Source organism: Salvelinus alpinus, chromosome 18 (assembly GCF_045679555.1).
Source record: "Salvelinus alpinus chromosome 18, SLU_Salpinus.1, whole genome shotgun sequence".
Taxonomy (NCBI): domain Eukaryota; kingdom Metazoa; phylum Chordata; class Actinopteri; order Salmoniformes; family Salmonidae; genus Salvelinus; species Salvelinus alpinus.
In genome coordinates, this window is record NC_092103.1 from 12,760,440 (window position 1) to 12,782,976 (window position 22,537).

Sequence of the window (22,537 nt, forward strand, 5' to 3'; positions counted from 1 at the left end):
TGATAATACCTCAACCTTCTCTGGCTCCAGATGACTTATTCCCTCCTTCAACAGGGTATCTAGGGCAGTTCAGTTCAGTAGCATCTCCACTAGTGACAGGGGCTATGGCTTATTGAGTCAAACAGTTGCCCGGGGCCAATTCCATCATTATCAACTATTGTAGGATGTGTCATCATAGAACTGCGGGGGAATATCCACGTACTGCAACTTATATTCTGCACTGAAACAGTATCAGTGTTGGAGTTTTAGATGGTCTGGGGAAGATGAGCAAATATGTAATTGATTCAAACAATAAACATGACTATACTCATATTCCAAATTGTTCTTTAATTCAGTTTGCAAAACCCACCTCCCTAATCTCCAAGCTGTCCCAATTCCCCGTTTCTTATCTGTGTGTGGCTCAACACCATCCCTCAACCCTCGATACTCACGCTGACTTTCCCTCATTGTCCAGTTTGACCGCGCTGGCTCCTTTCTTGGTGAGGAGAGAGGCCACCTTCTCCACCTCCCCATGTTCCACAGCTGCCAGGAGGCGCTCATCGTTTTTGCTCCATTCATGGGCCTGAGGAGGGAGAGAACGAAACAACATCACAGAGGTTAATGCTTCTCATTCACAGAGTAGAATGTACCTACTACCCTCCCACTACTGTTCAAATCCTGTGTGGCAAAAACCACAGTTCCTTACCCATTGTAGACAATTAGCATAAAAGATAAGAGACGTCATAGCTGTTGGTTGGTTTTACTCCACAGTGAACCTAGCTAACACAATTCAGCCTGTGTCTCTCCGGTAACCTCTAGTCTAGGTGATAATCCCATTTAGACTTAATCCTTAAGTAGGGAACTCCTCATTACATAACCTGATGAACACAGTTCCATTATAGCTTATAGGCATTAGGATAGCTTATAGGCATTCGACAAACTGCACCAGGAGGTTGTTTCAACACCATTAACAGAAGATTGTTTCACTTTTAACACATTTTTGGCCACGATGACCTGATGACCGTGGCTATACTGCATGACACTCATTCAGTTCGAAACCTTAGGCCTATCCCATGTTTTCTTGCCTGAGTCCACTGGATCATATTACTGTGAAAACACAATGCCTAGGGGAGCCAGCTTCCCTCTGCTCCTAAACCATGAAATCAATTGCTCAAATAAATGCTTGTCTGCACAGATTTACAAGGGCATTCATTTTACCAGAGCCCAGGGGCCTCATTTATCAACCGTGCACACATTTCTAACACAATTCTGGCCTACATGGAGATTCTAGATTTGCGTGCGCGACAAATAATTGAGATTTACCAAACTGTCGCTTTCAACATATACGTATGTTTTCATTGATAAATCAGAGCCATATTATATTTCTGCGCTCGCGTTACCATCCCGCCTGGAAAACGCCCTCCATTCGAGTTTTATGGTAACATAAATCCCCTCATTGGCTGTATGATTTGAAAATGTTGGAACTGGGTCATGACAGTTTCTAAAGCGCTTTGTCAAATTTGATCTTTTTTCAAGAAATTAGCGAATGACATTGTTTAGCAGCGACTGCCAAACACTGGCCGTGAATTTTGCAAAAGGAACTGTACTGTATATTGAACACTTTAAAAGTGCATACGTTATGCAAAATACGAATTGTTGTTCAATATTTTGTTTATCCAAATTTACTAAATAAAACATTTACTAAATAAAAAGCCCCTCCAAAAAACGTATTCATCAATAAATGATTGTGTTTCTATGTCCTGCCTTGGTATAGGTTTTGAGATTAAACAGGATATTATGTTGCGCAGACTCGAGCTTCTATCGCACAGCAATACTGTACCCTACCCATACTGTCATAGGCCAACGGTCTTTACTTTCGAGCATGGTTGACTATTGAATGAGCGATTGATAAATGGTAGCCTACTAATTGTTGTGTATAAACCAGTCATATGAGAAAAGGATACATGCCCTGCAATATGATTATGATTTAGGCCTATATAATAAAAGTAAAATAAACAGCCTATATTAGGCGACATTGCTATGCGATCTTCTTACCAACAGAAAATGCACCCGTTTTATCATTAGGCCTACTCTAATGTTTTATTAGCCTACCATTATTATAATTCCCGTGCATCAAACACCTCTATTTCCAACAAAATAAAAATATTTGCTTGCAATACAATTGATAAACCACTAGAAGTCGTGTGTAAGCATGGTGCGTGGAAATACGCACACTTTCCCGTCAAGTTCAACGTTGATAAATATGCATCTTTGCGGGAAACCAGCGCACGAAAGGTTTAGGGTATTTTTTTGATAAATGAGGCTACAGGAATGGTTGAAATGTCCCGAAAATGACTAATGTCCCAAAACAGGGAGGATTGTTTTTCTAACTCAGCCACAGTCCATTTTCACAACGAATTGCCCTCATTTGTAATCCTGACTGACTGTCAAGACGAACAGGGCTCCAGTCTGACCTCATAGTGGGAGGTCACTGGCTGGCCAGGCCACACTGACTCTGCCCTACCCTGCCTGGCATGCTCATATGCTCGATGATAGCAACTATCCACCCATTCACTTCCATCTTTTTGGAGGGTTAAGGCACTGGCTTAACTGTTAGGATGATGGGAGGCTCCGTCTGGAACAAGTATCCATTCTCTCCGCACTTGTGTGCACACACACGCAGAGAGTGAGAGAGAGAGAAGGAAAAGTAAGGTGACGTGAGTAGAGTGGGAACTCTGAAAGTTGACTCTACACGCAAGAGGAGGACTATCCATCAGTCTGACAGTCCGCCTCTGTAACAGGGAGAAAAATAACACTGAGAACACTCCCCAGTCAAGAGGCTTTAGCACTCCCTCCCACACCAAAAACAAACCGGACCAATGCTTTGTGACTGACTCATGTACTCAGCTTTACGTGCTGCTTTGAAGGAAACTGTCTGGCCTGGTAGGTAGTATTAATTCCGTTTTATTTGAGGGCCATCCTACAATAGAAGTGTCATCAAAAGTCAAGATGTCTATCAGACATCAGTATGTGGACGGTAGGAGATTATGCTTATTCCATGGTGTCCTTTCCGAAGCTATTTCAAAGCCAGGTTTCCGTTGAAGCTATGTTATTAGTTCTTATGGGTTCTACCTGACACCGACACGTGAGCAGAGGAAGGGGACCTGTTGAAGAGACCTGCGACCTCAGGTATGCATAGATGAGCCGCAGAAAGAGCAGAGGGGTCAGACACTCCTCTAGTCTATCACTATTTTGGGAATGTTGTAACAGAAGCCAGCTCACAGACAGTCCGGGAATACCAAACCTTACCCTACCCTTACCCAACACCGGCAAGATGCACTGTTCTGATCTGGTACACACAGCAGGGTATGACACATTCATCATCTATAAACTCAGCTCACACACAACTTTCCACATAAAAAATACTATATATATATATATATTTTTTTTTTTAAATAAATACTGTAGTGTTTTTGCGGACTTTACTGTAGTATTCACTGTAATCTCTTTTTGCAGAATCTAAAGTCTACACATTACTATTGTCTAAATATGGTATTAAAAGAAAACTGTAGTATATACTATAGTAATTCATGTAGTGCTTTTGTGGACTGTTGTATACTGTAGTCTTTACTGAAGTGATTTTGTTTTATTATCTTTTACATAGAAGTGGAGGCTTTCTCCTTGAGGAAACCTACTGGAGAAATACTAAAAGAGCAAATGTTCCATAACCTGTAGGTAGGACTGGGGCTGTCTGTAAGGAACACAATATATGGTCTATACTTGTCATTTACTGTTGGTTTCCCACTTATGGGTGGCACAAATTGCGATATTGGGGGAGGGGAATGGGAAGGTTATATGCAAATGAAATACTGTAGTATTTAAGTGTAGTGTTTTTGCGGACTATACTGTTTTTGTGGACATTACTGTACTATTTACTACAGTGATTTTTTTGTGTGGATAATACTGTAGTATTTACTAGTATTCTACAACATTCTATAGTAAGTACTACACATGATCGAGGGATACTAGTGTGTAGTATAGTATTCTATAGTCTACTGCAGTTTAGTATAGAATTATGTAGTAAGTACTGTAGTATTTTTTCACGTGGGTAAGTGGACAAATATGTCAAACAAATCTGAAAACCTCCATGTGATTGGTTTCCAACTTTCCATACATGGTAATAGAGGGCATTTGGATTCAGCCAACTGGTTTTCATTGAGCAACTCAAACTGAAAGCATATCTTACAGTATTAGATAACACAAGCCTAGTGGTAGCAATTAGTGAACACATGTTTCTTCCCTGTAGAACTCTAGCTCCTAAATAGTGAAGGGGTTATACTGTCAGGATGATCTGACGTTGGTGTTGTATGGTAGATTATTCCTCTTACAAACATCAAGTTCAGGTACTGTGCTGGCAGACCACAGTCATCTCATCTGAAGGCTATTGCTGTGATCTATAGATAATGAACTGAAACGTGACATACTGTATACACTCAGTGGCCAGTTTGTTAGGTACACCCATCTACAGTAGTACTGGGCCGGACTCCCTTTTCTTCCATAACAGCCTGAATTTTTCGGGCCATGGAAACATTGCTCAATTGGTATCAAGGGACCTAATGTGTGCCAGGAAAAACATTCTCCACACTATTAGACCACCGCCAACAGTCTGTACAGGTGACACCAGGCAGGATGGGTCCATGGACTAATGTTGCTTACGCCAAATCCTGATTCTGCCATCAGCATGACGCAACAGGAACTGGAATTCGTCGAACAAGGCAATGATTTTCCAATCCTCAATTGTCCAGTGTTGGTGATCGCGTGCCCACTGAAGCCGCTTCTTCTTGTTTTTAGCTGATAGGAGTGGATCCTGGTGTGATCGTCTGCTGCAATAGCCCATCCGTGACAAGGATCGCCGAGCTGTGCGTACCGAGATGCCGTTCTGCACACCACTGTTGTACTGCACCGTTATTTGGCCCGCCTGTTCGCTTGCACGATTCTTGCCATTCTCCTTCGGCCTCTCTCCTCAATGAGCCGTTTTCGTCCACAGGACTGCCGCTGTCTGGATGTTTTTTGTTTGTCGCCTCATTCTCGGTAAACCCTAGACTATGACATGTGTGAAAAGCCCAGGAGGCCAGTCGTTTGAGGTACTGGAACCGGCGCACCTGGCACAGACGATAATACCACACTCAAAGTCGCTTAGGTCACTCGTTTTGTCCATTCAAACGTTCAATTGAACAGTAACTGAAAACCTTGATGCCCGTCTGCCTGCTTTATATAGCAAGCCACGTGACTGGGTGTATAACGTCTGGAAAATAAAACCCTTTGAAGGCTCCTACAGATGTCAAATATTACATATTGTGCACTGTAGGAACAGAAAAAAGGTACAATGTCAAAACAACATTTCTAGTATTATGTACTCATGAAAATGACTATACTGCATGAATTTGTCCAAGGGATGTGATTGAACAGTGGTGCTTACTGCTTACAGTGCTTTGTTTATAAATTGATTCATCCCTTTCTGTTGCAGCGCTACCTGAGCCGTGCTGGTGGAGGACTTGGTGACCTGCAGTTTCTACACAGCAGGGGCCAGGGGAAAGTAGAGCAGTGAAGTCAGCCCTGATATATACTGTAGAGGGCCCGGTGTGGCTGCTGGCTGCTAAAGTCTCTGTCACTATTTTTGGTATGCAGCGTAATGAGACACGGCTCTGCAAGAGATTTGGGAATAGCCAGTGTTATTCCAGTCGGCTAGGCTATCTACAGGCAGCTAGCTGAGGGTAAGGAAAAAGTCAAGCTGTAAAATGCAGCAGCTCATCACATGCAATCTCCTGGTCTCTCTGATACAGTCAGGGGTGAAAGTAAGGCGGTACAGTCCGGTACGGCGTCCCGGCAAAATAAATAGTGGGGGTACGCCGTACCGGTAAAACCTGGCAATAACTAAAACAAAATATCAAGAAAAGTGTAGGCTATTACACAACTTTTTATCATAACCGCATGTCAGAAATATGTGCGAATGGACTTGAAAATGGGCAGTGGTGGAAAAAGTACTCAATTGTCATACTCGAGTAAAAGTATAGATAAAAAGTTACTCAAGTAAAAGTGAAAGTCACCCAGTAAAATAGTACTTGAGTAAAAGTCTAAAAGTATTTGGTTTTAAATATACTTAAGTATTAAAAGTAAAAGTATGAATCATTTCAAATTCCTTATATTAAGCAAAGCGGACAGCACCGTATTCCTTTTTTAATTTATTTTTTTATGTACGGATAGCCAGGGGCACACACCAACACTCAGACATTATTTACAAAAGATGCATTTCTGTTTACTGAGTCTGCCAGAACATAGGCAGTAGGGATAACCATGTGCTCTCTTGATAAGTGCGTGTTCTGCTAAGCATTCAAAATGTAAGGAGTACTTTGGGTTGTCAGGGAAAATGTATGGAGTAAAAAGTACAATATTTTCTTCAGGAATGTAGTGAAGTAAAAGTAAGTAGTAAATAGTAAAGTACAGACAGCCCAAAAAACGACTTAAGTAAAGTATTTTTACTTAAGTACTTTACACCACTGAAAATGGGTAGTAGAAGCTACGCTCTAAAATGCGATGTGGTTCCACGAGGACACTGACATTTTGCCAAGGCAAGGATGAGTGGCCGACACTGAGCCATGTGCAGACAACAGTGGACGCATTAATTCTGGCCTAATGACAATCGCCAAATGTCATGACACTTTTTGGTGTTTTGTGTAACATGACACAATAAAAAGTAATACATTTTAAAGTTAAAAATACAAATCTTTATGACTAGGCCCACAGAGATCCTCGTGAATTAATAGGGATTCGATATGCAATTCTATAATTAGGCTTATACATTTTTTTGGGTGCAAGCATTGCACACCTGTATTTGGGGAGTTTCTCCCATTCTTCTCTGCAGATCCTCTAAATCTGTCAGGTTGGATGGGGAGCGTCGCTGCACAGCTATTTTTAGGTCTCTCCAGAGATGTTTGATCGGGTTCCTGTCCGGGCTCTGGCCGGGCCACTCAAGGACATTCAGAGACTTGTCCCGAAGTCACTCCTGCATTGTATTTCGCTGTGTGCTAAAGGTCGTTGTCCTGTTGGAAGGTGAACCTTCGCCCCAGTCTGAGGTCCTGAGCACTCTGGAGCAGGTTTTCATCAAGGATCTCTCTGTACTTTGCTCCATTCATCTTTGCCTCGATCCTGACTCAGTCTCCCAGTCCCTGCCGCTGCAAAACATCCCCACAGCATGCTGCCACCACCATGCTTCACCGTAGGGGTGGTGCCAGGTTTCTTCCAGAAGAGACGCTTGGCATTCAGTCCAAAGAGTTCATTCTTGGTTTCATCAGACCAGAGTGACCATCGGGGTCTTGGTCACCTCCCTGACCAAGGCCCCCCCCCCCCGATTGCTCAGTTTGGCCGGGCGGACAGCTCTAGGAAGAGTGTTGGTGGTTCCAAACTTCTTCCATTTAAGAATGATGGAGGCCACTGTGTTCTTGGGGACCTTCAAAGCTCCAGACATGTTTTTGGTACCCTTCCCAGATCTGTGCCTCAACACAATCCTGTCTCGGAGCTCTATGGACAATTCCTTCGACCTCATGGCTGGGTTTTTGCTCTGACATGCACTGTCAACTGTAGGACATTATACAGTATGCCTTTCCAAATCATGTCCAATGAATTGAATTAACCAAAGGTGGACTCCAATCAAGTTGTAGAAACATCTCAAGGATGGTCAGTGGAAACAGGATACACGTGAGCTTAATTCCAAGTCTCAGAGCAAAGGGTCTGAATACTTATGTAATAATAGTAATAATGTATAATACTTACATTTGCACAAAAAAAAATACCTGGTTTAGCTTTGTCATTATGGACTATTGTGTGTAGATTGCAGATGATAAACAAATGTAAATCCATTTTAGAATAAGGCTGTAACGTAACAGAATGTGGAAAAAGTCAAGGGGTCTGAATACTTTCCAATGGCACTGTCTGCATTTTATTTTTCATCAATTGTTTTTTTTACAAAGTAAGTATTTTTCTTCCACTTTGACATTAGAATATTTTGTGTAGATCTTTGAAAAAAATATAAAATTAAATAAATTTTAATCACACTTTGTAACAACAAAATGTGGAAAAGGTCAAGGGGTGTGAATACTAGCTTCATTTTTTATTAATTTCCTAACATTTAAAAAAACATAATTCCACCTTGACATTATGGGGTATTGTATGTAGGCCAGTGACAAAACATGTCAAGTTAATCCATTTTAAATTCAGGCTGTAACACAACAACATGTGGAAAAAGTCAAGCGGTGTGAATACTTTCTGAAGGCACTGTACATATATATTTATATTCTGGACTCTGACATTGCTCATTCTGATATTTCTTAATTTCTTTGTTTATTTTTTTTGGATTTGTGTATTGTTTTGTATTGTCAGGTATTACTGCACTGTTGGAGCAAGAAATATAAGCATTTCGCTGCACCTGCGATAACATCTGCGAAATATGTGTACGCGACCAAATATATGTGATTTGAAGTTACAGACAGTCAGTAACAAACTCCTTGGTAGTGCAGTAAGGGAGTGAGCCAGACAAAGATAGCCAGTAAAAGTCAGTCAGTGTATAGTACAGTAAGGGAGTGAGCCAGCCAGCCAGATAAAGAGACCATAGCGGCTACAGCCATAATGTGCAGGGATTACAGATTAATACAGAGACACAGTGCAGCTACTTTAAAATGGTGGCAGTCCTGCTCTGGTCTGCTCTGTTCTCCAACACCATTAAAAACCACTCACTCTGCACGTCTGACAGACTGGGGTTAAAGTCCACATTACCTTCCTGACCATTAGGCCTACACTCCAGCTGGATTTCACATGTCGACTAGCCTTATTCACATTTAGTAAATAGTTTATAATAAAGTTGTTGATTGGAGCCTGCAAAAACATTTCACGGTTTTAAAGAGAAGTTTCTCTGCAGTTCCAAACCACATCCACAGTTCCCAGTTCTCTTTCATTTGAACCCAGAGGATGTCTGTGGAACTGTGGTTGCACCAGCATTACTTCAACTGCAGTAGAACGGAGAAGATAACAAAACATGAAAATACTGCCGTGCTCTAGAAGAACTAACCAAACAGAACACTGAACAATATCGCGTGACTGTACGGTGTAGTGCGATAGATGAAACGGACACACAGGAGGCGGGATATTGCTGCAGTGGACTGTGAATGCCTTACCATTGCATTTGACAGATCTACAGTAGTGGACTAAGTGGAGCGGAATGCAATGCTCAAATTTCAAAGGGAGTGACATTCCATGGAATGGATCAAATTCAAAACCACTGTAATATGGGCGTGGCTGGATGCTGTGCCTCTGATAAAACTGCCATAAAACACACAACATTAACCCCCCCCCATCAAGGAAATGTGATAATAGTGCTTGCAAATGCTAGATAATAGTAATATACACTTACTTATATAGTACACTCACTCACCACACTAAAATGTGTATGTATCAGCCCTTGCACATAAGTCATGCGAGGCACAAGACTCCTCACTGCTGCAGATTTTCACTCAAAACAAAATCTAGAGCAATAGCTAACTCGGCATACTGTATCCGGGCTGAATCAGCCCCCTCCCAAAGCATGGAAACACTAGCTACAAATTAGGCCGCTGTCCATCAGTAGAGGTACATGGATCACATTAGTGAAGACATGGACCGGCTTGGGCTGGAATATGCTCTTTTGTCGAACATGGAGACAGATGATCACTTTGAGTGAGGGGTTGGAGGAAGTTGCGATGTACTCAAACTAATGCAAAAGTGAAAGAGTAAACAATTGAACAGATTTTCACTTGGATTTTGACGCGTATAAAACTAAACCATGAGCTGAAAGAAATATTGTGTAAAATGGCCCAGTGGCTACCGGCTGGTCTGGGGTCTCTCTTGAGTCAGGGCCAAGCCCTGTAAAAACAGGAAATACTTCAAATGATCTGGAGGGGCTTGTGTGGCTAAATGACCATCAGGGTAAAGAAAGACATGGGACAAACATAACCACCCTCTTCCAAGAGTAAACATTCAGCCCTTATCTCTAACAGGTCTTCCTCAGGGGAACGAGAGGGGCGGGAACAGTTGTCCTCTGAGTAGTGTTTCCGAAAATCTGAGTAACGTTCCAAAATCAACTAATGAAACCTTTTCACAAAACTGTATCAATATTGTTCGGTTTGATCTAATGCAGGATAGGTGGGCCTCATTTGGTAGTTTGTACTGTATCAAGCTACACACACCTGCAATACTTCAAATGTGGGATTTTCAACTAATTGGATTGTTTCCATCTGCCTATGAAACTAACACCATTGATAGTCTCCCAACCTAAACCCCAGGGTACAGACAGTGTGTAACAGTATGGTGTCAACCCATAGTCAGGTTAAACATGTACCATCTCCTATACAATAGGCCAGTCAAACCTGTGAAAAGCATGAACTCTGCTCCCTAAATCGCTACACAATGGTCTCTGTTCATAGCTTGGCAGCAGGATAGCATACTTATAGAGAAACGACTCCCTTTTGGGCACATCACATGCAAAATACACTATCTTTGCCATGAATTACCTTGACAGTATTTTAAAAAAGGTTATTATTGTAATGTTCCTGAGCAAGTTTTCCTCCGAACACCCCTATCCCTGATGAGTCCGGTTACAGTATGGTGTACAGGGGGACTACTTTATGTAAGGGCTGTGAACCTCACCAGACGCGCCAGTCAAAAACCCAACAGGTGAACCCCCTATCAATACTATCTCTGAGACATACGTGACATCTCAGAAAAGAAGGCTTGTTGTCAAAACGGATAGTATCACTTTAAATACTAATCCCCATGGCGAATATCAAAACGAGTTTTGAATGGAACAGATATGCACAATTGCATCATAATTGAGCAAAAGCATTTTTCTAACCAGCATGGAGAATTCAAAGAATATAGACATGAATTAGGTGAAAATAAATGTTCACATCAAATGTTATTCCAAAATCTGTTCTAGACTTGAGTCCACTTCCTGTTCTCTGAGGCCCCATGTCTCCAAAAGAAAAAAATAAACACAGACTGCAAAGTTGTAATTCCTTCAGCTACACTCAACGTATTTGTTTAGTTTTAGCCACTTTATATTAGGAAGAAGGAAATGTCTACATCAGAAGACTGCCCCCTCAAGCAGTGACCTGAGTATCCGGCTAAAACAAACTGTTGATCCTCTTACCAATGTTGCCATAATAACAATTACGCTTAAAGGTGAATTTGCTAATTCATTCCAAAAGATTGAGTGGTGCCTGTCAACAAAATCTGTAGTGCAGAACTTATTTAGCCACAGGTCATGCAAGCACCTTGGTCTCCTAGCTGTACCAATGATCCGAACTGTGCCACTCCCATTACAGTACAGTAGGCAACTGGGCCAACATCATAAACACACAGTAAATGAAGCTCACTGGGTCACACCAGCTTAGCAGCACAGCGGTCGCTGGTGATAGCAGGGCTCGTTACTAGATAGCAGAGATGAATCATGTATAGGAGGACTTACTGCAGAACAGAAACAAACTACATAAGACCTACTGAGAATTGCAGATGCAGCATTTCTGGAAACTGCTTGAGTGTCCCACTCAACAAAGAGGAGGCCATCTTGCAAAGCTCTATCCCGGAAGCAATTTCCTGAGGGCAAAAGTACACTTAGACCATAATCTGCAGCCCAAATCGTAGAAATAGATTTGACCTGGGGGGGGGGGGGGGGGGGGGGTTATGGAGATTGTGAGAGGGAAAATCTAGGTAAAAGACACCAAGACCCCAGTCAACCATGTGATTACGAGTGTATGTTAAGCTCAACATGAAGCAGTCCATGGAAAGTGTGTTCCTTCAACTGTAAATACTGTGAAACAAGGCATGTACTTTCTACACAATAGTCAAGTATATGGGGTGTTCTGTTCTGGATTTGCCATCCGAATACACTTTTCCATATGTAGACTTGTTCTCATTCCAATGCTCACAGTTGTGTCACTCAGCCAGCTTCTGGTATTCTCTCTATACTGTTACCGTGCCAACTATTCAAGGATTACCTCTCCACACAATAAGAGCAATGTACTGTAAAAGTATACCTGCTGCCTCTGGTATTCTCACTATCGTGCACTGTACTACCATACCGGGTCTGGTCTGAAGGACTTCCACTACGGCCTGCTGGTGAAATCATCAGCCTAGATTTACACAGAGACCACTTAGTGCAGACAGACAGCAACTGTAAAAGTCACTCTCTCTTTCTCTTCTCTGGACCCCCAAGGACAGCCAAAACCCAAGAGCCATGATTTTAATGTTTGGTTTATGGAGAAAGTTTACACCGGTTTGTTGCAATACGGTTTGTTTCTCAGGCTCAGCAAAGACAACTGCACAAAACAAATGATCTGAGGATCAGCCGATGACCCGAGTTCTGACACCACTTCAAGTGCGTCCCTTTGGGTATTGTCTGTCTACCACCACACAGATGCATGTCTGTGTAGAAAGGGTGGCAAGTCTCTACAGCATTACGATAAACAATGGAAATGTTCACTTCAAGCACTTCCTAACGCAAAGCACATGCACAATGTCCCCAAAACAATGCATCCTTTCTACTAAATAACAGCTGAAATTGCTTAAGCAATCTCAAATAGGCTCGAGCAGTATACATGACTTTGAAACTCCAAACAAAATAAGGGATTGGAGACCACAGAAAAATCAGAGTTAAACAAATAACATATGGTAGGTTTCAGACAGTTCCTATGTCTGAGAGTTCCACTCTCAGACATAGAGTTCCACTCTCAGACATAGCAGAGAGTTCCACTCTCAGACATAGCAGTAGTCTCATTCTGTTTTCATACAAAATAGTACATTTTCTCATGTACAGTATTACCTCATGGTATTAAACCTCTAAACGTATATGAATGCACACCCCCACATTTAGTCAAATTAACTTTATAGCCTATTTAGACTAGCAATTATAGCTAGGAATCCATTGTGTAGACACCATGCAAAAAATACTCTACTGTATATTGCCATAGCATCAATTACTGCTATATAAACAGAGGGAAGAAATTATAATTTCCACATTTTCTTTTGCTTCAAGTCTCTCAGTCCATCCTCTGGCTTCCCCATCCCCGCAGTGCAGACTGAGCTTGGCCAAATTACCTTCACTGTTTTTCATCTTGTAAAAGGTGATGAGTAGCCAAGTCTGGGGTACAGACAAAGCACTGTTGTTGGAAAGCATATGTATCCTGCTATGGGTTTGAGAGGAAGAACATGATGTTTTCCCTCACATGTGATCTTGGCGAAGATGCTGGTTTTCTGAACCATTGCAGTCGGCGGGGTAAGCACAAGGTTTATTATTGTGCAGGAGTTCCCTTTCAGTTACGTCCCCAAGCCGAGGCCTAAATGTCGCTTTTGATGCATACAGTAAAAATAAGCCCAGTACGAACACAAATAGCCTTTCCTGTTCAATAAATAAGCAACATTCGACTTGGAAAGCTCCCCATTTCCGGAAACACTGAATGCCTGTTGAGAAATTGTGGAAAAAACAGCTCTCCCTCACAGAAACACATTCATTACTTAGTTTCCTCTTCTCACTCTGTGCATTATGGAGGCGCAACTAACAAAGTACCAGCTGAATCAGATGGACCAGAGGAGGAATGTTCTGCGAACAACAAATGAACACAAGGTAGAGGTCACACGTCATACAGGTCACACGTCATGCATGCAGTAATGCAAGATGTGCTAAATCCCAAAACTCCGTGCTCCAAGTTAACTTTAAAGGGAGGCCTTCCTCTACGTCTCTACTCTCCTCTACTTAAGTTTCTCTCTCTCCCACTACTTTAGTGGCATTCCCTTTATCAGTGATCAGTGGACTGTATCATTACCTCATTCCTGGCGATAATGTAACCGACGCCAGCCCGAGCCCAGGAACATTTGATTTATTACCACTTTCTTTCTTTTTTTTTCATTGTCGCGTTCAAACACAGACAGAATTAGCACCGCGCTCTAAACATCCACAGAGCCATTCTATACCATGCTCCGGGTCACAGTCAGCTCAACCTATAATTACTGGGAGGCAAGCCTTCTGTTATTGACCAAGTTCCACTACTTTGTCTCTGCTTCTGTAAACAACTGATAACGAAACCACGTGGTGCTAGTTTTAATCAACTCCATGTCAGTGTTTGGGCTGTCTCTGAGACCCCCCTCAGACAAGCCTCCAGGATCTATCCACCCACACACCCCACCAGGCAGCCCAGATTAAAGCCCTCCTACACCGGTTTACTGTCACTGTCCCCCAATAAGAGGCCTTTCAGTGAGACGACAGAGACAAGAGACAGTGTGCGTGTAGCCTGCTCTGTGCTGAGATCATTCAGACAGCCGTGTTTGGTGACTCGAGGATGCATAATCCAGCACACGCATGAATTAGACACAGTCTGGAGGCTAGAGGGGATTGGAGGGGGCGGTATGTTGAGACAAGCCTTTGTTAATCCCTCTGGGCAGCCAGGGCAGGGTAATACATCAACTCCAGTGCAGAAGTATGGTAGTAGGCTAGAGTCTGTCTGGGAGGGAGAAGGGTAATGCAGGGACAAGGAGTATGTTGACATGACAACAAGATGAGCATGGTCACACATGGTTGTAATAGCTTCCAGTGTTGTTTACAATTTCTCTTCTCGTGACCGGCCAGACGGGGGGTATTTTCAATAGATATACCACAATAATGACTGGAACGACCTCGAGTACACATCCCAATATCTATATTTCTCCAATATTTCAAATTAGGAATATTGTGAAATGTGTAGGTGTGTGTGTGCAAAACTGTTCATGGTAACTCGGCCAGACCAGAAGGTAGCTACTGTAAACCACAGAGACCTTGGGAATAGGGATCTACAAAGACTCTAATAGCATAGTACTTCAGAGGCTTGGACTCCTCCCTGTCCCGCTGCGCCCAGCCAGTCTCATTCCCCTATGCTGCGCCGCTGCCAGATTCTATGATTGGTCACCTGCAGTTTGGCCAGGTCTCAAGCTCTCTCCTGATTGGATCTGTGGTCTAGATACTGCAGCTGTGGATTTCTGATTGGTGACTGGGAGGGAGCAGACTGGATATAACCTGGTTTCTGGGAATGTGCTTGGCCATTAGCCACAGAGACTTACTGGGACAGAAAAAAAACAAGGCTTTCACTTTTGTTGCTATCTCCAAATGGGCTTAGACTAAAACGGTAACATTATTCACAGACACATACAACAACAAAAAATCAGCTCTTCTCCTCTTCACCTTGTATAGCTAGACACTGTAAGACACCTGCTGCCGATAGTTTACAATGGCTGCTTTTTTTAACCAATGAAACTTGTTTTTAGACATGGCTCACTTGATATAACATTTTCCTTCATGCAACGTTAAATCTGTTTAATACCAAGCTGGGAAAGCACATTTACACCACCTGGCCCTGTCAATACAGGCCTGCTAGATGATCCCGTTCCAAATTGGGTTGTGAAGGCGCTTGCATTCTGTAAAACAGCATCAGGTCAACGGAACAGTGTCTAACCTGTATGAGCCAATTGCAACACAGTCTAGCCTAACCAGTAAGACACAGTTGCAGCAACAGAGGCTAACCTGTAACAGAGAGTTGCATACATACTAGATGACTAGACTCAATGAAGGTGTCAAGTAAGGACAGGTCTATAGGGGATTACTGTCTAGTCTGAAAAATATGCACTTGGGCTAGTAGGGGAGGAGGTGCAGAGGGAAGGATATCTGAGACTAGGATGTATGAACTATAATGACATAGCTGGAAGTGCTGGGCAAGACTTTTCACTAATAATCACTGTAGACAACTCCACTCCATTCCTGAACATTCTCAGCTGAGTTCCCTGTTGTAAGAGTGATTGACTTGAATGCCTATTGCAAATAGATCATTGTAGATGAAGAAAATCCCGAGAGACACATTTAGCATTGATTTGACAGTTAACATTATCGTAGTCCTTGGATAAAATAGCAATTACATTAAAAGGACTATTTGGCAAATGGCTGACTACATAAAACGATTTATATACTGGCATTCCATGTCTCCTTGTTTTGTAAAAGAATGAATGTCTGGCTCTGGAATGAATTCCACCGCAATCTCAGGCTACCACACAGCCCTAAAATAGAATCAGGAGGATATTTTCTTTCTATTGCCCTTGATTAGCTTGGTATGGCTGAGGGAAGAATGAATGTGGTCTGTGGAGCTAGCTGATCCACAGTAATCCCACTACTCTGACATATGAGGAGGGTTTTCTCAGATTGTATGAGAGGAAAAGGCAAGCCTCATAATGGCACATGGTTCTGGTATTGACTTAGGCTGTCCATCTAAACGCCACATGGAATATGTATAGGCCGATAGCTCAACTTGAGAACCTCTCATGAGCCTCTTCTTAAAACTAGTAGTGGCATGTTACATTCATAAGATGGGATCAATTGTATGCTAAACCAGAGTTCAACAAAAATATAATATATCCGTTAATAAAGAAGGCAAGTCTACAGCTGGTTCTGATGGGTTTTTTCCCCCTGAGTGAGCAGTTTTGAACATTTGTTTTGAATGTATTCAGTCCAAGACTCTACCATGACCACCAATGAACGATGTGTTTCTTGTGAGGATGAGAGTAGAGAACCGGGTCACAGTTTAGGTCCTTTTCGATCTACTAACACTAAGGCAACCAGTGGAAAGAGTGAACTGTAGCCAATCTTGAGGACAGAAGAGGAATTTTTAATAGCAAAAAAGTGGGAGAAGTGATTATGTGGGTGTGAAGTAGATGGTTACAGAGATACAGACTGTTCCTAAGCAACCTAATGTGAAAAACACCCACGGGTTGCAACTCCCACTGTTAAACTACATTCATCAGCAATAAGCAATGGCTATGTTGCAACACAAAAGCATCAGATCCACGACTCCATTATCTGTGGCATTAATATTTGCATTTAGCCTCACACTTTTATAATTACAAGCTAATATAGGTATCTGGGTTAATAATCTCCCATCAGATTTTACATTATGCAAGAAAATATACCTTCCATGTACAGTGGGGAGAACAAGTATTTGATACACTGCCGATTTTGCAGGTTTTCCTACTTACAAAGCATGTAGAGGTCTGTAATTTTTATCATAGGTACACTTCAACTGTGAGAGACGGAATCTAAAACAAAAATCCAGAAAATCACATTGTATGATTTTTAAATAATTAATTTGCATTTTATTGCATGACATAAGTATTTGATCACCTACCAACCAGTAAGAATTCCGGCTCTCACAGACCTGTTAGTTTTTCTTTAAGAAGCCCTCCTGTTCTCCACTCATTACCTGTATTAACTGCACCTGTTTGAACTCGTTACCTGTATAAAAGACACCTGTCCACACACAATCAAACAGATTCCAACCTCTCCACAATGGCCAAGACCAGAGAGCTGTGTAAGGACATCAGGGATAAAATTGTAGACCTGCACAAGGCTGGGATGGGCTACAGGACAATAGGCAAGCAGCTTGGTGAGAAGGAAACAACTGTTGGCGCAATTATTAGAAAATGGAAGAAGTTCAAGATGACGGTCAATCACCCTCGGTCTGGGGCTCCATGCAAGATTTCACCTCGTGGGGCATCAATGATCATGAGGAAGGTGAGGGATCAGCCCAGAACTACACGGCAGGACCTGGTCAATGACCTGAAGAGAGCTGGGACCACAGTCTCAAAGAAAACCATTAGTAACACACTACGCCGTCATGGATTAAAATCCTGCAGCGCACGCAAGGTCCCCCTGCTTAAGCCAGTGCATGTCCAGGCCTGTCTGAAGTTTGCCAATGACCATCTGGATGATCCAGAGGAGGAATGGGAGAAGGTCATGTGGTCTGATGAGACAAAAATAGAGCTTTTTGGTCTAACTCCACTCGCCGTGTTTGGAGGAAGAAGAAGTATGAGTACAACCCCAAGAACACCATCCCAACCGTGAAGCATGGAGGTGGAAACATCATTCTTTGGGGATGCTTTTCTGCAAAGGGGACAGGACGACTGCACCGTATTGAGGGGAGGATGGATGGGGCCATGTATCGCGAGATCTTGGCCAACAACCTCCTTCCCTCAGTAAGAGCATTGAAGATGGGTCGTGGCTGGGTCTTCCAGCATGACAACGACACGAAGCACACAGCCATGGCAACTAAGGAGTGGCTCCGTAAGAAGCATCTCAAGGTCCTGGAGTGGCCTAGCCAGTCTCCAGACCTGAACCCAATAGAAAATCTTTGGAGGGAGCTGAAAGTCCGTATTGCCCAGCGACAGCCCCGAAACCTGAAGGATCTGGAGAAGATCTGTAGGGAGGAGTGGGCCAAAATCCCTGCTGCAGTGTGTGCAAACCTAGTCAAGAACTACAGGAAACGTATGATCTCTGTAATTGCAAACAAAGGTTTCTGTACCAAATATTAAGTTCTGCTTTTCTGATGTATCAAATACTTATGTCATGCAATAAAATGCAAATTAATTACTTAAAAATCATACAATGTGATTTTCTGGATTTTTGTTTTAGATTCCGTCTCTCATAGTTGAAGTGTACCTATGATAAAAATTACAGACCTCTACATGCTTTGTAAGTAGGAAAACCTGCAAAATCGGCAGTGTATCAAATACTTGTTCTCCCCACTGTATGTCCTATGATTTAAGGCGCACGACTAGTGCTAAACAGAGTACTTTTCCCACAGATAATCCCACCCTGAAACAGTTTTTGGGCCTCTTGGCAACTCTTAGTATTCCAGTGACACAGGAGGAATCATCAACTCCTACATATTTCAGTGAAGGTATTCTGCATCTAAAATCTCTGCCTGTCAATAACATAGGAACGGTTCTGAAATGTAAATTGATTTATGAAAACCCAAACTTGAGTGTTCTACTCCCTGACTTTTGGACTTCTCCCCAGCTTCCTGATTAGGTACGTACTCCTCCGAGATGACGGAGGTAGCCAATTTAAAGTCTCTAAATCGCCCCCCTTCATGGCCACACTCTGGCACTAATGCTGTCTGATACAGGTCACCGTGACGACCGATGAGTCATACTCAGTGGAAGCTACTCACTTCCTGTAGGATCTTTAGAATACTCCCTGCCTGGAAAACTCACACCCAAATGATTCAGTCACAACTATGGAGAAACTACCTATGGAGGCTGTTATTGAAATAGCTTTACGGCTGAGGGCTTCATTGCTATGACAGTCACAGAGCCATACGGATGAATGGATGAATGAAAACATTCTGTCAGGCAATAACATACCACCACCACCCAACCCCACTGACAAGTGATACATGTTCTTACGTCGCTCTTCCTAAACTTTGCTTTAAGGCTCTTCATGTTAAGCCTGGTCCATACAGTTTTCCCACTTGTCCAGGAGAGTCTCTGAAACAAAACAAAAAAATGCATAGTTACACATCTTAAACTTTTAATAAGCCTAACTGCTGAAAAAACGAACTCTAAATAGTATTTAAAGTGCAACAGGGCGAGGCATTTAATAAAACGTGAAAATGTAATGTAATTATATGATAACTTATTTGAGAATTAGCCCTTATTAGTATTAATATTATGTAACTGGGTAATATTAACAATTTGCAATAGAAACGTGTCTTGCCCTCTGCTCATTATTCTAAAGGCGCCATAGCCTATCCAGCACTAATGAATGAAAACAAACTCATGGGACTGAAGTTTTTGGCTGCTACAAAGTATCAAGCGAGCGCTCGAGTCCCATGGCACGTTGGACGTGATTTTGAGGTGTCTACAGTAGCAATAGATTACTGAATATAATGGCTACACAATGTGCACAATGTTCAACGGCAAGGTTTTAGATTTTTTTATCCGATACATTTGTATCATTCAACCAAACTTGCTCGTTAGCGAACGATACGAACAGCTAGCGAGCTAACAATTCAGTCTAGCATCAACTTTGTAAATATGAACACTGGACACTTACCCTATAAAAGTTGGACTCACAGAGGAATAGCCTGCTCTTGATAGACTACAAAACCTGTTCAATGCAGAGTTGACTAAATTGTCAGTCGGTAGAAATCTATTCAAATAGCATCGACACATAGAAAAGGAGTGGCTAATATGAACAAATAGACCACCAAGATAGGCTATGCTGGCTAGGTTCAGGCAGAATACATTAAAAGTTCGGCTATTCAAGTCCCTGTCGCTTGCCCGGGAGCTCTCTGATTGTTCAACGGGTTGAAAAGGTGACGTCATTCTTCCCTCGTGACCAAACTCTTCTGCATATTCCCATTCATGAATAAACATTTCGTACAATAAATGCGCAATTCAATTATAGTCTTGCTTTTATTGCAATTACAGGAGTAAAAACTGTTTACAACACCGACATCGGGGCGATCACACATCTCTACCACTGTAGACAAGAAAAGCGTCTACACAAAATCACACTACATTTCTGCAGATTAGTGATGGGCATTCCGGCTCTTTTAAGTGAGCCGGTTCGTTCAACTCAGCTCACCCAAAAGAGCCGGCTCTTTTGCCTCCCAAACGGCTCTTTAAAAAAATATGTTTTGTATTTTTTCAAGTCAAACAGTTTGCGATAGTTTGCCTATGATTGGTGTTAAAACAATTCAAATTAAATTATTAAATGAAATCATACTCTACCTTAACCACAATGTATTTAAAAATGCATTGGTTTGTTATGAAAAAGAATACTATTAAACATTTGCATTTAAAGTATAACTTTTTAATGTATATAAACAAAGTGCATATAAATCTAACCATTCAAAACGAATACAATCTGAACAGCATAATAGAATATTGCACCATATCAAAGAAAGAATAAATAACAATGTGCAAAACTGCAGCATCCCACAAATTGAAATAAATGTAAAAAAGAAGGATGCTATTACACATGTGCATTTAAAGTATAACTTTTTTAATGTATATAAACAAAGTGCATATAAATGTAACTATTCAAAACGAATACAATCTGAACAACATAATAATAGAATATTGCAACATATCAAAGAAAAATAAATTACAATGTGCAAAACTGCAGCATCCCACTTAAAACATTAAACTGGTCCCTCTTTTCTCTCTCTTCTTTATTGCCATGTTATAACCAGCAGCACACAGCAATGCTGACCATATTTTGCTTTTATAAGAGATTTGCATTCAGAAATGCAAGCCGCCTCACTTTCGAGGGGCTGATGCGGTTTCTTCTCTCAGTAATTATTTGTCCCGTTTTCGAGAAGACCGTCTCAGAGGGAACGGATGTGGCCACTGTGCAGTCTCCCTGTCATGACTTTAGTAAGCCGTGGGTAGACAGAGGCCTTGTTCTTCCACCAGCTCAGAGGATCTGCAGCTCATTGGAGGGGCTCCTCCAAATAGGACCGGACCTCCATTATGACATCTGCTGAGGGATTCCTTCGTGCTGCATTCCCAGTTGCTCTCTCGTCAAACAGCATCCAAACAGCAGACATATGTGGCACTACTGCTGGTGCTTCTGCTCCATCTGATCCCTCTTCTTCCTGTTGCCCTGGTGCCTGAGCCAGCTGACTGCTGGGGCTGTTCCTCCCTGCTGCTGAGGTTATTCTACGAAGAGCCTCATCAATCGCTCTGGCATCACTGAAGGCTAACTTCTTAAACCTGGGGTCAAGTGCAGCGGTTTCTGATAACACATGATTATATTCCATTCTGTGGAACTTTCTGTCCATTGATGAACATAGGGTGTCCATCAACTCTGTCACATGTCCTGTGGTTACATTTGCTTCTCTCTGGCAGCTGGCTGTGATTAGCTGCAGACCCTTACACAGGAGTATCATTTTGTTCATGTTTTGTCTACTGATACTACATTCTCATCTACTGCTCATTTATATATATAATACTGGATTAAATAATGATGTAGTAATAACTTCTTACTGTACCTCTCTCCACTGATCTCCACAGTAACCTGCTCAAAGGGTTCCAGGACTCTGCACACCCCCTCCACCACCTCCCATTCTTCTTGGGTCAAAGCATCAACAGGTGCATTGACAATGGCCAGGGTAAAGATGATGGCATCCTTTGACTCAAGAAACCACTTCAACATATAAAATGTTGAATTCCACCTTGTAGTGCAGTCTTGTTTAGGCCTCAGCTTAGGCATCCCCATCTGGCATTGTGTAGACTTTAGTTTTTCTGCACCTACTATGCTCCTGTGGAAGTATTCCACAGTTGCTTTCACTTTGTCCACAGTGGGCTCCATCACCTTCAGAGCATCTCTTACAATCAGGTTGATTGTGTGGGAAAGATATGGCATTCAAATTTTCATGGCTTTGGTTATGTTAGCTGCATCGTCGCTAACTTAACAGACCATTTTTCCATCTACTTGCCATTCTCTGGCCACTCTCAACAGTTCCTCTGCCAAGTTCTCTGTGGTGTGTCTGTCGCTGAACTCATAGCAGTCCAGAAGACAGCTAGACATTGAAAAATCTTCGATGAAGTGACATGTAACCGACATGTAAGAAGTGGTTACCCTTGATGTCCAGCAGTCAGTGGTAAGGCAAAC

General features: G+C 42.2%; 1 protein-coding gene and 1 non-coding gene across 3 annotated transcripts in view; both read right to left on the reverse strand.

Moving 5' to 3' along the window:
- Positions 1-20,304, reverse strand: part of rai14 (retinoic acid induced 14) — a 45,204-nt gene extending 24,900 nt beyond the window's left edge. For both annotated transcript variants that reach the window (XM_071350217.1, XM_071350216.1), the window contains exons 1-3: positions 19,970-20,304; positions 19,321-19,401; positions 432-562 (exon numbers count right to left, since the gene is read on the reverse strand). In XM_071350217.1, the coding sequence (XP_071206318.1) occupies positions 432-562; positions 19,321-19,356 (167 nt within the window). In that variant the 5' untranslated portion in view covers positions 19,357-19,401; positions 19,970-20,304. The remainder of the gene's footprint in view (positions 1-431; positions 563-19,320; positions 19,402-19,969) is intronic.
- On the reverse strand, positions 3,648-3,702 carry LOC139544698 (U7 small nuclear RNA). The gene has a single exon (XR_011668936.1). It is a non-coding gene; the product is annotated as a U7 small nuclear RNA (small nuclear RNA).
- Positions 20,305-22,537: the final 2,233 nt, after the last annotated feature.